The following is a 13,263-nucleotide window of genomic DNA, read 5'->3' on the forward strand; positions in this document are numbered from 1 at the left end:
CTTATTTTTGATTTACGTTTTTTTAAAAGCCCTTAAAGGTGATTTTTTTTATTCAGGGTTTGTAAAAAGTGCTTAATTTTCTATCTTATGAAAATAGACTTTTTTTCTTTGCGGTATCGATTGTCGTTCAAAATTTTATCATGATTCTCTAAAGTTTTTGAAAATGTTTTTAAGTTTTATTGATTTTATGATTATTGACTTAGTACTAATTTTTTTATTACTGCTCTGATCCTAACTATGAATTTTTTTTTCTTTTGGATGGGTATTAAAAGTATTTTTTGAGTGCTTAAAAAGGTGCTTGTCTTTTGTTGAAAAATCTGACTATGCAACCTGAAAAAGATTTAGAATTCCTCGTATATTTTATAAATGTTTTGGGATTATTAAATTTTTTAAAAATTACTCTACTTTTTAGTTTTTCTTATAAATATCAACACATTGTTAAACAATTGTAATGTAATTGATAAACAGCCCGGTGATTTAATTTTGTAAATATAAAAAATACCTTTTGACATTTGTATATAAAAAGGTTTAAAACGCTGTTTTTAAATGGTTATTTATCTCCAATTGTTATTAATCGATTGTTTAATAATGTGTTGAAATGTTAAGTCCCTTTTTTTCTCATACTAAAATAAAACAACAAGCGACCTTCATAGTTTCAATGACTAATATGTTAGAAATAAATTTTGAGTATTATCACACCATATAAACTATTGCTATTGAATTATTACTACTTAAAAAAAATCTAGTATTTACTTTAAAAAAAACAAAAGTTTTGGAATTTTCTTAAAAAATTCAAGATGATTCACTTGTAGATTCAAGACGTTATCGTTAAGTGTAACAGGTGTTAAAATAGTATTACGTCGCTGGATTAGCAAACTGGTTTTCATGAGTATCGGTCGTTGTATTGGAGGGATGTACTAAGGAGTGTAGTTTGTAGTAGTCGTACCGCTCACGTTTTCAAATAAATAGAAGTTTCGCAGCTGAGTTTGCTAATGATCTTATAGTTTCTCATACTCTTTGGTTATTTTTGCCCCTTAGGACTCGTCTTAGGTGCATTCAGTTCTTGTGGCATTGTAATTTGGAGACAACCTTTTATTATTTAGCATTGTAGTACCCTTCATCTTTGTACTAATAAATATACAGAAAACTCTTTGGTGTTTAGATATTAACTTATAAAAAAATCTATCAACTTAAAAGTCATTAAAATCATTTTGGTTTTTACATTTTATAGATTTTATTGCTGTGAGTATAAAATTTCATTTCAAATTGCGTTTTATACTTAATCAAACTGCTAACTAGTAAATTTTAATTCAAGATGTGATTTACGCATAATCAATCCGTTAACTATAATTATTTAAGTATGTTTGGTAGGGATATATATATATATCCCTACCAATATTTTTCTATCTGTATATTCTGTCCTGATCACATCACATTACTGTTAAAGTGACTAAATTATTTCATTTGTTTTCTAATTTATCAATTACATTTGATACTTTTCTTCTAAAGTTCATTTAAGAAATTCGAAGTTTTATTAAAATTATGTTAACAGTTGTATTCAACTGTATTTTGTTTTAGCTATGATTATATTTGTAGTGATATGCAAATGAAGAGAATAAGTCTTAGCTTGTATAAATGTTCCCTTTGAATTATACTCATAAACATTCCATAAAATTAGAGGAGACAAGTTTTGTGTTGCACTTTGAAATGTTTATATAATACATTGAAAAATATCAATGGATCACTTTCGAAGAAATTTTTTAGACAAAATTTATGTTCAGAAGAAAAAAAATTATAGTATCATGTATAGTAAAAATTATATTAAAATTCTGATTTTTTTTCTCTATATTCCTAATTTATTTTTCTTTCTTTCAAAAAATATACTGATGGATGATAGCATTGATTAAAACATTATATTAAGAATCTTATTTTTATTCATATTTCACAAAAGTTTTAAATTAATATGGAAAAATTCACTGATGCAAGTTATTAGATTATAAAGCACAATAAGAAAATTTGAGAGCTTATCTGAAATAATGTCCAAAAATTTCAATTTCCCCCCGAAAAACTTTTGCCCTAATACAAAATCCTTTCTCTACACTCTGTAAATTGATTGATGTTTATTGATCTTGCATATTGATGGCACTTTTCTAACAACTCACTGAAATAGAGTATGGTACAGTTCATAGTTTACTAATTGTTGTGTAAAAACTCATCGAAATTTTGAAAAGAAAAAAAAAATCACATCTTATAATGTCTTTATACTACATTGTTATTAAAATTTTTGTATTGTTTTGTGTGTTACTCTACATTATTTTGTATTGTTATTTTGCCTTCAAAATTTTATGCCTCCTCTTTCTTTTTCTTTTTCTTTAGTTTTAATTACTATTATTTGTTCTTAGATTCATGTAAGATTTTACCACTGATCTTTGAAAACCTAACAGCAGCACTTCCTTTTTTTACACAACTTATATTAAGTTATGACAGGATATCCTATATTATATTATGAAAATATGATTCAAAAGCAAATATGTGTGTGAAATAACTTAATTTTGATCAAGTACAAATGATTTCCCCCCCTTTTGAACAAACATAAATTTCGAAATTAGCATCTTAATCAGATTGCTTGAAAGTTTTTTCAGTTTTTAAATTATTGTGTTTATGTTGCAAATGCTGATTGTTATCGGATTATTAAAATTATATTTATTGTTTATAATTTATTTGTATTAAATTTATTATTTATATTATATCTTTTTTCTTGTTGAAATAATAATTCCATCATGTTAAAAACTAAATTTCATTAAGCATATCATTGTTTAAATGACATCACAATTTAAAAATATTGTGTGTATGTGTTGTTTTAAATAAGTTATTTTTGCTTCACTTCTTTGTCTGCCAAATATGTATTATGACTGGTATGACATTTTTTTTAGCATTAAAACTTTTACTAAATGTAAGGGAATTTTTAACTTTTATTCTTACAGAAAATTAAATGAATTTTTTAAATTGGAAATTAAATTATTATGAACAATAGCAATGAACTATAAAAACAATTAGCTTATGTTAACTTTTAAAATTTCATTCCTAAATTTTCTTTGTTGTGTGTAAAACTTCTGTGATTATCGAGGATTTACTATATTCGATTATTTTAAGTTTTTTTCTCTTTTTTACAGCCTATTTTTTTACCAAATTTAATGGAAAAGTATTTTTCATTTTGCTTAAATGTAATATGGTTATTTTTACTTGCAATTAAGAGAACTCAGTTTAATACAAATATGTCTAATTTAATTTTTCTATTCCTGTTAGCTCTTTTTTTTCCTGTGATAAATTGTTAGTGAAAAATATCTGCCTATCTTTGGTGTATATGTATGTCATTGTATGTTTCATTTGTGAGGTGTTTGTGTCAGATATTTTTCACTCTTTTAGCAAACTAGTTAATCCTTTTTATCTCAGTTGCACTATCTGGCTTATTGCTGGTGTGTCTAGGTGATGAATTTCTTGATGTTATATTGTAAATATAATTCACCAACTTATTGGTTTTCTATTGTTCTATATGGGGTAAATATATTGAAGCTCATACATTTAACAAATATGTATAGTAGTTCATCATAGCTTTGTTGAGAAATATTTTTCACTTTAACAATCGGGAAACAAAGTGAATCAAATATTGTAATAAAAGGTGTTAAACTGGTGGTTAGGAACAAGTTAATGGATTTTGTAAATAAAATATTAATGTGAGATAGTTGACTGCAAAGAAAGAAAAAAAAAATACTTCAAACATGAACTATTCTACTTGTCTATTTAAACTCTGTAATATAACTTTTTATTTATTGAAAGAAGTTGTGGACTCTTCTTCAAACCTCCACTAATCCCACCATTAATAGCTTTTTGAGAATTTCATCTGTTGATAATTTAAATTAATTTAATGTTGTACAGTATTGTTCCAATTTTGGCACTCTTTTTGGAGTTGTGAATTTGTTGTTAGTGCTAAAATTGTACCTACTTATTATCTTTGTAGATTTGATTGTATATATTTCTATTCTGTGTGAAGCATGTGAAATAGTGCATGCGCTTCTGTATAATTGCACTTTAATGAACAAAATAAAAGCTTTATATACTTCAAACACATTTTGGAGCATGTTTTATTACTTTCTTTTGGATAATAAACATACAGGGTTACCATAGTTAAGGGGAAACCTGGATTTGTCAGAGAATTTGATTTTGACTGAATGTCAGGAAAAACTACAGTCTACAATACCTGCATTCTAACAAACTACAAAAAGCTAGAAAATTGCATTAACATACCTAAGCGTTTTTCTGACTTTAAATATCAGTGCATAGATAAAATTGGGTGTTGAAATATCTGGAAAAGTCTAGACATTTTATTTCTGAAATTAATATTCGGCCGATTATTTTTTATAATTTTTATATGCTTGCATGAGATGAATTTTTGAATCCACTATTTTCTGTATCATTTAAACATTTTCTATTCATTTGGTATTTTTGGAATTGTGCAAATAAGGATTGTGGGAAATAACCATACTACTTCAGCCTTTCTTATGGCCTTTTTAAAAAGTTTACAAATTACAAAAATAAAGCAGCCAATTTGTGAACATTGTGTTGATGGCAGTTTGAGTTTACTAAATGACTTTGCTTAGGGAATTGTTCCACCTATGAATTTTAATAAAAATATTACGTTTTAAATTTATTTCAACTGTTATGACTCTTTTTATTTGTTTTAGTATATTTTTTTTTCGAAAAAATATTTCTTGAGCATTTTTTATACTGTTCACTTTTAATGACTTCAAGCTCTTATTCTATTTGTTGTTTCTTTTAAGGTTTATTTGGGTGAGATGTGAATCACACAAGCATTAGTTTCATTCTGATAAAATTTTAAACTTATTTGACTGGTGTAAAATCTAATTAAAAGAAATCGAATTTACTTTGTTCGAAACAAGCATGTATAATTATACATGCAGTGCATGTATGAATTATATGTGAATGCATATATACATAGCTCCTTCACATTTGACATGTGGTTAGAATATGAAATTTAATTTTTAAAGGTAGAGCTAATGGAGAAAAACTTTTTTATATTTGGAGTTAGTTCCACCATCAAAATATCAATGTAAATTCTTATTAATAAAAGGTTCTGTCAAATATTTAAATTAAGCTGTGCTGAGTTTAAGAAGTGGATATGACGCATCAAAACCGTTACAAACATGCATGTTTGAAACTGCTTTACCAAATACAGTGAAATTCTTTAGAAGAATTTATTTAACTAGAATTTAATAATTTTCTTTGGTAAGCCTTGTCACCTATATTCCTCTGGCAATTTTTCCTGAATTGTTCCAATTGGGTATACTATAGCCTATGTCACAGGTCGTGTTATTCCTACTAAATTTAACTAGTAAACAGCATTTTCTGCGAACCTGATTTCTAGCAACAAGTAAACATTAAATGAAGTGTGTTGTTATAAGTCGCTACTCGGCAGGTTGGAATTGTATTAGTCTAGTTCCTTTTGAAATAATTAATTTTGTTGTTTTATCTAAGTTTACGAATTTAGTAAACATATTTAAAACTCAGCTTATAAATTAAACTAAATGGTAAATGTTATTTCTAGTTGTGTTTTTTTCATATTATACCCAATTATAAGAATTAAGGTATGACTCTTTCATTAAACTGTTCATAGAAATGGTCAGGCTCAGAGAATTAGTAGCATTCGACTTTGTTTCGAAAAATTTACCACTTTTGAATATAAAAAAATTTAATAAAATAACAATTTTTTATCTCTTAAAGCACTTTTTAGTTTCATTTTATCTATTTATTATAATTATTATGTATCTATACAATTAGGAGATCTTAAATTATAATGCAATTTTTAAAAATTTCTATAATGGAAATTTAAGTATCTTAATAAATGAATCACATAAAAAACAGTGTCAGTGAAGGTAGTGGATAATTTAAAGTAACTGTGGATTAAAAATAATGATGAAAATCATGTATTATAAAAGCAAGAAAACTGGTTACTAGTGCAGTGTTGCAAAATCACCATTTCCTGTATAATTTCACTTTTTTATTTTCACACACTTCTGAAACTTAGTAGTTTTGTTGTATAAAAGAAAATAGACTCGAAACACTTGATGTTTACAAAATATACGTAGAAAATAAAGATTTTATGGGGAAATTTAGTTAAACTTATTTAAAGCGCTAAGACTGTGCATTTCTTAAGAGCGCCACGATTAAAATTTTCCTGTAAGAGTATCTCGTTTCATGTGCAGTCAAAATTATTATAACTTATGGTGAAATTTTTCAACAAAAAAAAAATGAAGTTTTGCGAAGAGGAATTACTAATTTTGCTTTGCATCTATCAACTTTGTGCATATATCATCTGCATAATGCAGCTTGGGAAAATATATTTCTTGTTTTTAAATTTAATTTATGAAAATTTTATTTATTTGTTTGAAATATGTGAAATGTTAAAATTAGCGAGGGAGACATACTGTTTGTCTAAGATAGGTACTCTGCCAGACATTCGTCTGGAGCTGTGTCGGTGACTATGGTAACGAGGTATGATTATTTTAAGTAGGGGTACGGAGTCCCTCTTTAAGACTGGTTTCGGCGAGAGAACAGGAGACCTCTTCATCGAAGCTACTCTCCCTAAAATGCCCTCTTCTTGTTTCCATAGCACCAGACTGACGCAGACTCAGTGGCGGTCAGAGTACCTATCTTAGACAAACAACTGACAGCTCCTCCCCTCCAGCGGTTTTCTTATATTTCTTCAATTCCTAACTTCCCTTTCTTTTTCTGTAAAGGAAATAGCTCTTTTAAAAGTTGACAGGGACCATTTTCATAACATTCACATTATCGTATCAATCGGTGGGGACCGTTTTCTTTGCGAGCGAATTTTTCACCTGTGGTGTAAATTTCAGCCAAATAAAAGTTTGCTCAGACAACTTGGTTCCTTTCCGGGCAAAAAGAAGCCATAAAAGACGTAATAATAATGTTTACATTTTTATTAACTATAACCGCGTTACAATGATTAAGTGTCAATTTTGTAAACACGTCAGCTAACATCGGCGATGATAAATCTAATATTATTTATTAAATAAACTCAAAATGCTTTTGTTTTCTACCGATATGATTATTTTTATGATCAGTTTCATAGTTATTTTTGTCATTTTATTTATATTTAGAAAGCTTACTCGCAACAATATGCCGGCTATTATTCGTTACGATGAAGAGAAATATTACATGGATTTTTCTTCTGCTGTTCCAACAAAAAAACCATTTCCTGGTCTCTTCGATGAATATTCCTTATATTTATCAGTAATCGTTCCTGCTTACAATGAGCAAGATCGACTTCCCCCGATGTTAGATGAATGTATGGAATTTCTGGAAAATCGCTCTCGTAGAGACCGGCAATTCTCATATGAAGTTATCATTGTTGATGATGGGAGTTTGGATAAAACCTCCGAAATTGGTCTGGAATATAGTAAAAAGTATGGATCTGATAAGTGTAGAGTTTTAACCTTAGTTAAAAATCGTGGTAAAGGTGGTGCTGTTAGACTTGGTATGCTGTATGCTCGAGGGAGATATTTGCTGTTCGCTGATGCCGATGGTGCAACAAAGTTCGAAGATTTTGAAAAATTGGAGAGCGAAATGAGGCAATCTACTGTAGAAAACATTTATTCTATTGTTGTAGGCTCAAGAGCTCATCTTGAGAAAGAAGCTATAGCATCACGGTCATTTTTCCGAACAATTTTAATGTATGGTTTCCATTTCTTGGTATGGTTATTTGCAGTTCGCTCTGTTAGGGATACTCAATGTGGATTTAAAATGTTTACTCGCGAAGCTGGAATCATTTTGTTTGCAATACTTCACGTAGAACGTTGGGCTTTTGATGTAGAGTTGCTCTACATAGCTGAAAAAAAAACTATGGCCATAAAAGAAGTTGCTGTAAATTGGACAGAAATTGATGGTTCAAAATTAGTTCCTTTTTGGAGTTGGTTACAAATGGGTATTGATTTGCTGATGATTTGGATTAAATATCAAACTGGTATTTGGAAACTACAAGACACTAAAAAATTTTCCTGAGTTTAATTATTGTGCAACAATATGAAAGGTTTAGAAGATTTATTTTTATATTTGATTTTGTGTATCAAAGTTTTCATTATCAGCACTGGTAATGATTTTTTATTATCAAAAGCTCCCTTTCAAATTTTTTTAAAGGATTTGTGCGTAATGGGGGGAGATTTCTGCATCGTGATCTGAGGTAAAATAATCGTCAGGTCTTGGAAACTTCCAGGCAGTGTCCCTCGGGAAACTAAAAAAGTCATCATGGAATGGGACCAACTTGAAAGGTATAAATCGTAGCAAACATCTACATGTTTTTTGGATACAAGTTTAAAATCTATTTGGCACGTTGGCGATTGTAGTTGGCGAAGCAGATCACGATACAGAAATATCCCCTTTAATGGTTTTGTTTTGGAATTATTTATGTTGTTAATCTTTTTTTTTTTCGTCACTAAAAATTTTGCATTTTGGGTAGTGCATAACATCCTTTTATTCTGTATTTGATTAAGAGAGCAAATTTGTCTGTACATCATTTTTACTGTTTCTTTTGTTCATATATAGAAGAAAATGTCAATTTTATCTGCCATATTAATTTTTTTCTTCTTCGAAAAACTGCTATAGAATTGTATCAAATATTTTTATATGGTCTCATAGTTAATGTATTGCAGTTTGGCATTTAGTTTACGATGACAATTAAATTCTGTATTACAATAGGAAATTATTTAAAAGAATTCTCTACAATAGTGAACTTCTTTAATTAGTGGAAATAATATAAACCAGATCCAGATTTTAAACGATTTCTTTCTTATCAGATCACAAGTAGAAAAATTCTGTAAGGTTTTGTGGCATGGAATTATCAATGATTGTTAATTTTGAATATTGTATGTATGCTACTTACCGAGATCTTATTTGTCATCATTGAAGAAAGTAATTTATAAAAACTTCATATGCATAATTGTTTTATTTGGTTGTGATAGATATTTACATTTTTTGTGTATAATAAGTACATTGTATCAATACATGAGCTTATTAAAATTCAGTTATTACTTAATGTCTACTTAAAAGTTGAATGTAAAAGTCTTTTTAAAATAATTTTGTATTTTTGCAGTTTCGTTACTTAAAAATTAAAGTGTGCTCTTAGTTGACTAACATCTTGAAAAATGAATTATTCATTCGTTCTTTTAAAACTTGTTTTCTAAAAAAATAATATTTTATTAAAAATAATATTTTTTTTTTATAAAAGAGAAGGGGGCAAATATCTTTGAAATATCTGAACCTAATAGCTGTTAAATGATATACGTACATAGAATTTGTCTAATAAATTATACAATGTTTCATTAGTTAAGAAAGAAATCAACAGAATAAATAAAAGTTCTTTTCTAACAATACAACCCGAACTAACAATAGTTTTAATCTTATCATCAAATATTTTTTATAAAATTACGTTTTTTTCCGTATAAAACTGTAGAAGTTTTAAAGGAAAACTATTTGTAAAAATTTATATAAATGTCTGTTTAGAGTATTTTTTCTTAAAATTGTATAATAAAGAGGTAATTTATATTATGTCTTTTTAAAAAGAATAAAATATTGCCAAAAAAAGAAATTCTGATTCGACTAGATTTAAAATTTACTGTCTTATACCTACCAAATAGCAAAAAAAAGAAAAAATCAGTACTTTGGAGTCTTGATTTCCTAGGAAAAAAAATTCAGAAATAGTTAAAATTGTACCTAATGTTTTCTTATTGTTTTTGGCATTTCATCAGAGAATTTTTTAAATTTATTGCTTTTGTAAGCAGGGTTCGTTGATTTAAATCAGTTTGATTTGAATCACGATTTAAATCACGATTTAAATCATGATTTAAATCAAATGATTTTTTTTAAAAAAATCATTGATTTAAAAAAAAATTTTTTTTTTCAATATATATATTGATTTTAAAAGTTAAAAAACAGTGTTTTAAAGTATTGATACTTTTATTATTTTCTTTTCTTAGTTTTAAAATTTATTTTAAATAAATTGCTGTGTTAATTAATTTTAGTTAATGAAATTACTTTCTTTCTTGGTGTGTGTTAAATTCTAACACATTTGAAATTACATTTTAAAAAAATCTTTTGATTCTTGTGATTGAAAGTACAGATTAAAGTACACATTTAATGCTGTCTTAATATAGACTCGCATAGCTATAGAAAGTAATTAATAGACATGAATTTCGAAAGGAAAATACAAATAATCTTAATTAAAATTCTACCTTTTGATTGAAATGGCATGGAATTAAAATCTACATTATATTTTATTGGTGGAAAATGTATATTTCTAAAGCTCGAGGTTATATTAAAAAGAAATTACCCTAATATGCCAAAAATAGAAAAAAAAAAGAAGAAAAAGGCTAATGAATTCAGATATTTTTTCCTGATATAGTGTCATTCTTCCCTTTTAAACTTTATTTGAGGCAATAGAGTTATTAACTGGTAACTTGTGTTTATTTCTCATAATATGTTTACAGAATCTTTGACATTATCAGATTTCCTATAAAGAAATTTTGTGAAAAAAAATTCCAATGAGTGCATAGATTTTTTTAAAAATTTTCTTAGCTGATCTATTTAAATATAGAATTAAAAAATGAATATTTTAATATAAAAATATATAGATTAAATATTTATTTTTTGATGAATGACTGCATCTCTTACATTTATTTTGTCAGATTAAAAATCAAGAGAAAAAAAAACACAATTTTAAATTAAAATTATGGTTTGCAAATTGAAACTTTAATTTAATAAATAAAGAGTCTGTCCAAGCCAAATTTGCTAATGCTTAGGGTACCTACACAAATTCAACTTTAGGAAAAAAATAAATTTTTTAAAAATTTTATTTTTGTGTTTCGTAAGAAACGAATAAATTTTCTCAAATTATGTCTAAAATTTCACAAAATAAATATCTCTCAGAAAAACCCAGACAGACCCCTTTCATTAAATTCTCTATTTCATCTAGTCTTCAAATTTCAATCATGCATTTGTTTCAAAATGGTTGCTATGCATTCAAAGCTATGTATTATAATGAAAAATTATATTAGTAAGTTAGAGTTTCTGTAATATTATCTTAATATTAATTTAATTTTGATTAAGCATTTATAAAGTATTTTTAATCATAAATTAAAGTTCTTACAATGTGTTTGAATAAAAAAAAAATCTGATTTAAATAAAAATAATCCAATTTAAATCAAAAAAATCATGAACCCTGTTTGTAAGTTAATTCTTTGAAATTTTAATAATTTTTTAACATAAATTCAATGCGTATCCACCAAGGTGCGAAAGGAAGTTTGGTAAAAATTACCTAGATTTGTGATCATTGTCCCAACAATGATCATACTTTGCTGGCTCATTGATGACCTTTTGATATACTTTCTAATTTTTCTATAATTTCTTTGCTCTATATTTCTATATAAAGTATATTTCTATATCTTTCTATACTTTCTTATTCTTTTTACCCCCGAAGTATAGAAGATAGCCACAATCTGAAAAATATTGTCTACATACTTCGTTCAGGATAGTGGTCGAAAATTTGTACCCCTTAATGTTAATTTTATTTTTTGCTTCTTTCCTCATATCTCAAGAACTGTGTAGGTGAATTGAAAAATTTTATCACACAATTATAAAATTAATTTATCTAAAGATAATTCCTCAACAAAAATAATTTTTAATATTAGTTATTATTTTATTTAATTATAGTTGAAAAAAGTTTTGAATTGTAAGATATACTAATTTTTTTATCATCTTAATATGGCAAAATATAATCTTTGAACAAGATTGGTCTAATTGAATTTGGTCAAAATTGGTCCTGAGAAATCAAATTTTAAATATTTGACCTCTTTAAAAGTCTATTTATCTGAAACTATTCAAATTTTTTTGGGATATGGCCAGTGCCTGATTTATCATAAGACCTGACAGGCATAGCCTATGTCACATAGGGCCCTCTCATATCTAAGGATTTTCTAAATGTTACAAATAATTTTTGTTTTGTTTCTTCCTTAAGAAACATAGATTGAAACTAATATGAGCTTAAATTTACTAATGTATTATGATTCACTTATGTTATAAATAAATTAAAAGCGCTTCATGAATAAACAACATATAAATTTGGTTTAAAATTGTATGCCTGTGCCTGACAAGTCTATGCTCCACATTTCTCGATCAAACCGTGGATTCAGCGAGATTACCTAAAAGCTAAAATTAACGCCGAGTGGGCTAAACTTTTAACTGCTCTCGTGTCCATATTTACCAGATTGCTGTTGATTCGGCTAAAAAGTATGATTACTCGGAGAAAGGAAATTTTTGTGTTAGATTTTGTAACTGGAAATATTGTCTATTCTAACTTAATATGTAGTATATTTGAGATCACCCCGGTGAACCATTACAATTGAGTCCAATGAAAATTCCATCATTTGATCATAAGTTAATCAGGGTGTTATTTTTTTTTTTTTATGCTCACTGCACATAACTAATAATTATATAGATTTTGTATTTAAGAAGTAAATGCTATTCTACTGTGGTATAACTTTCAAAATATGTATTTTGTTTGTAATTAAAATTTGCCAAATGTATTTTAAGTTTTGAATTATTTTAGCACAACGGAAACAAAAGAATGTAGTTAAATTTATAACAAAAACTCTTTCATCTTTAAGTATTTTTAATCTATGATAGAAGGAAGATGTAAAGAAGTGGAAACGTGAGATGTTAATTCAAATTTTTTTTGTTAAATTTAAATCTAAAATGTCTAGTCATAGCTTTATATTATTTTAGAAATATAAGAATAAAATCGAAATATTTCTACGAGGAAACTAAATGCTTTTTGCTATTTCTTTGTATTGTTATTACACTTTAAATTGGTTAATTTAAACTGAAAGTTCAAACAAGCTTAGAATTACAAATAAATAATCAACCATGATTTAATCATATATTGTCATCACATATTAAGTTATAAGTTTAAAATTGATTTTAATTTTTGAATTAAACTAAAATAATACCTTTAATTATTATAAAGTAATTTTAATATAGATGGGCATTCAAAAGACTCAAGAACCATTACTTAATATACCTACAAAGTCTTAGACACACATACAAATTTCAACAATTTTTCTGTAGTTTTGTGTTCAGTTAGACAGTTAGTGACTGTTTAAAATTGCCAAAAGAAGG

The 13,263-nt window shown here is 26.8% G+C and overlaps 1 protein-coding gene across 1 annotated transcript; it reads left to right on the forward strand.

Moving 5' to 3' along the window:
• Positions 1–6,999: 6,999 nt before the first annotated feature.
• Positions 7,000–9,237, forward strand: wol (Dolichyl-phosphate beta-glucosyltransferase wollknaeuel). Its single transcript, XM_016048741.4, has one exon. It carries the CDS (start codon positions 7,120–7,122, stop codon positions 8,095–8,097), a length of 978 nt encoding a protein of 325 aa, XP_015904227.1. The 5' UTR covers positions 7,000–7,119; the 3' UTR covers positions 8,098–9,237.
• Positions 9,238–13,263: the final 4,026 nt, after the last annotated feature.

Source organism: Parasteatoda tepidariorum, chromosome 8 (genome assembly GCF_982258835.1).
Source record: "Parasteatoda tepidariorum strain Cologne lab strain chromosome 8, Ptep-v5.0, whole genome shotgun sequence".
Lineage (NCBI taxonomy): Eukaryota > Metazoa > Arthropoda > Arachnida > Araneae > Theridiidae > Parasteatoda > Parasteatoda tepidariorum.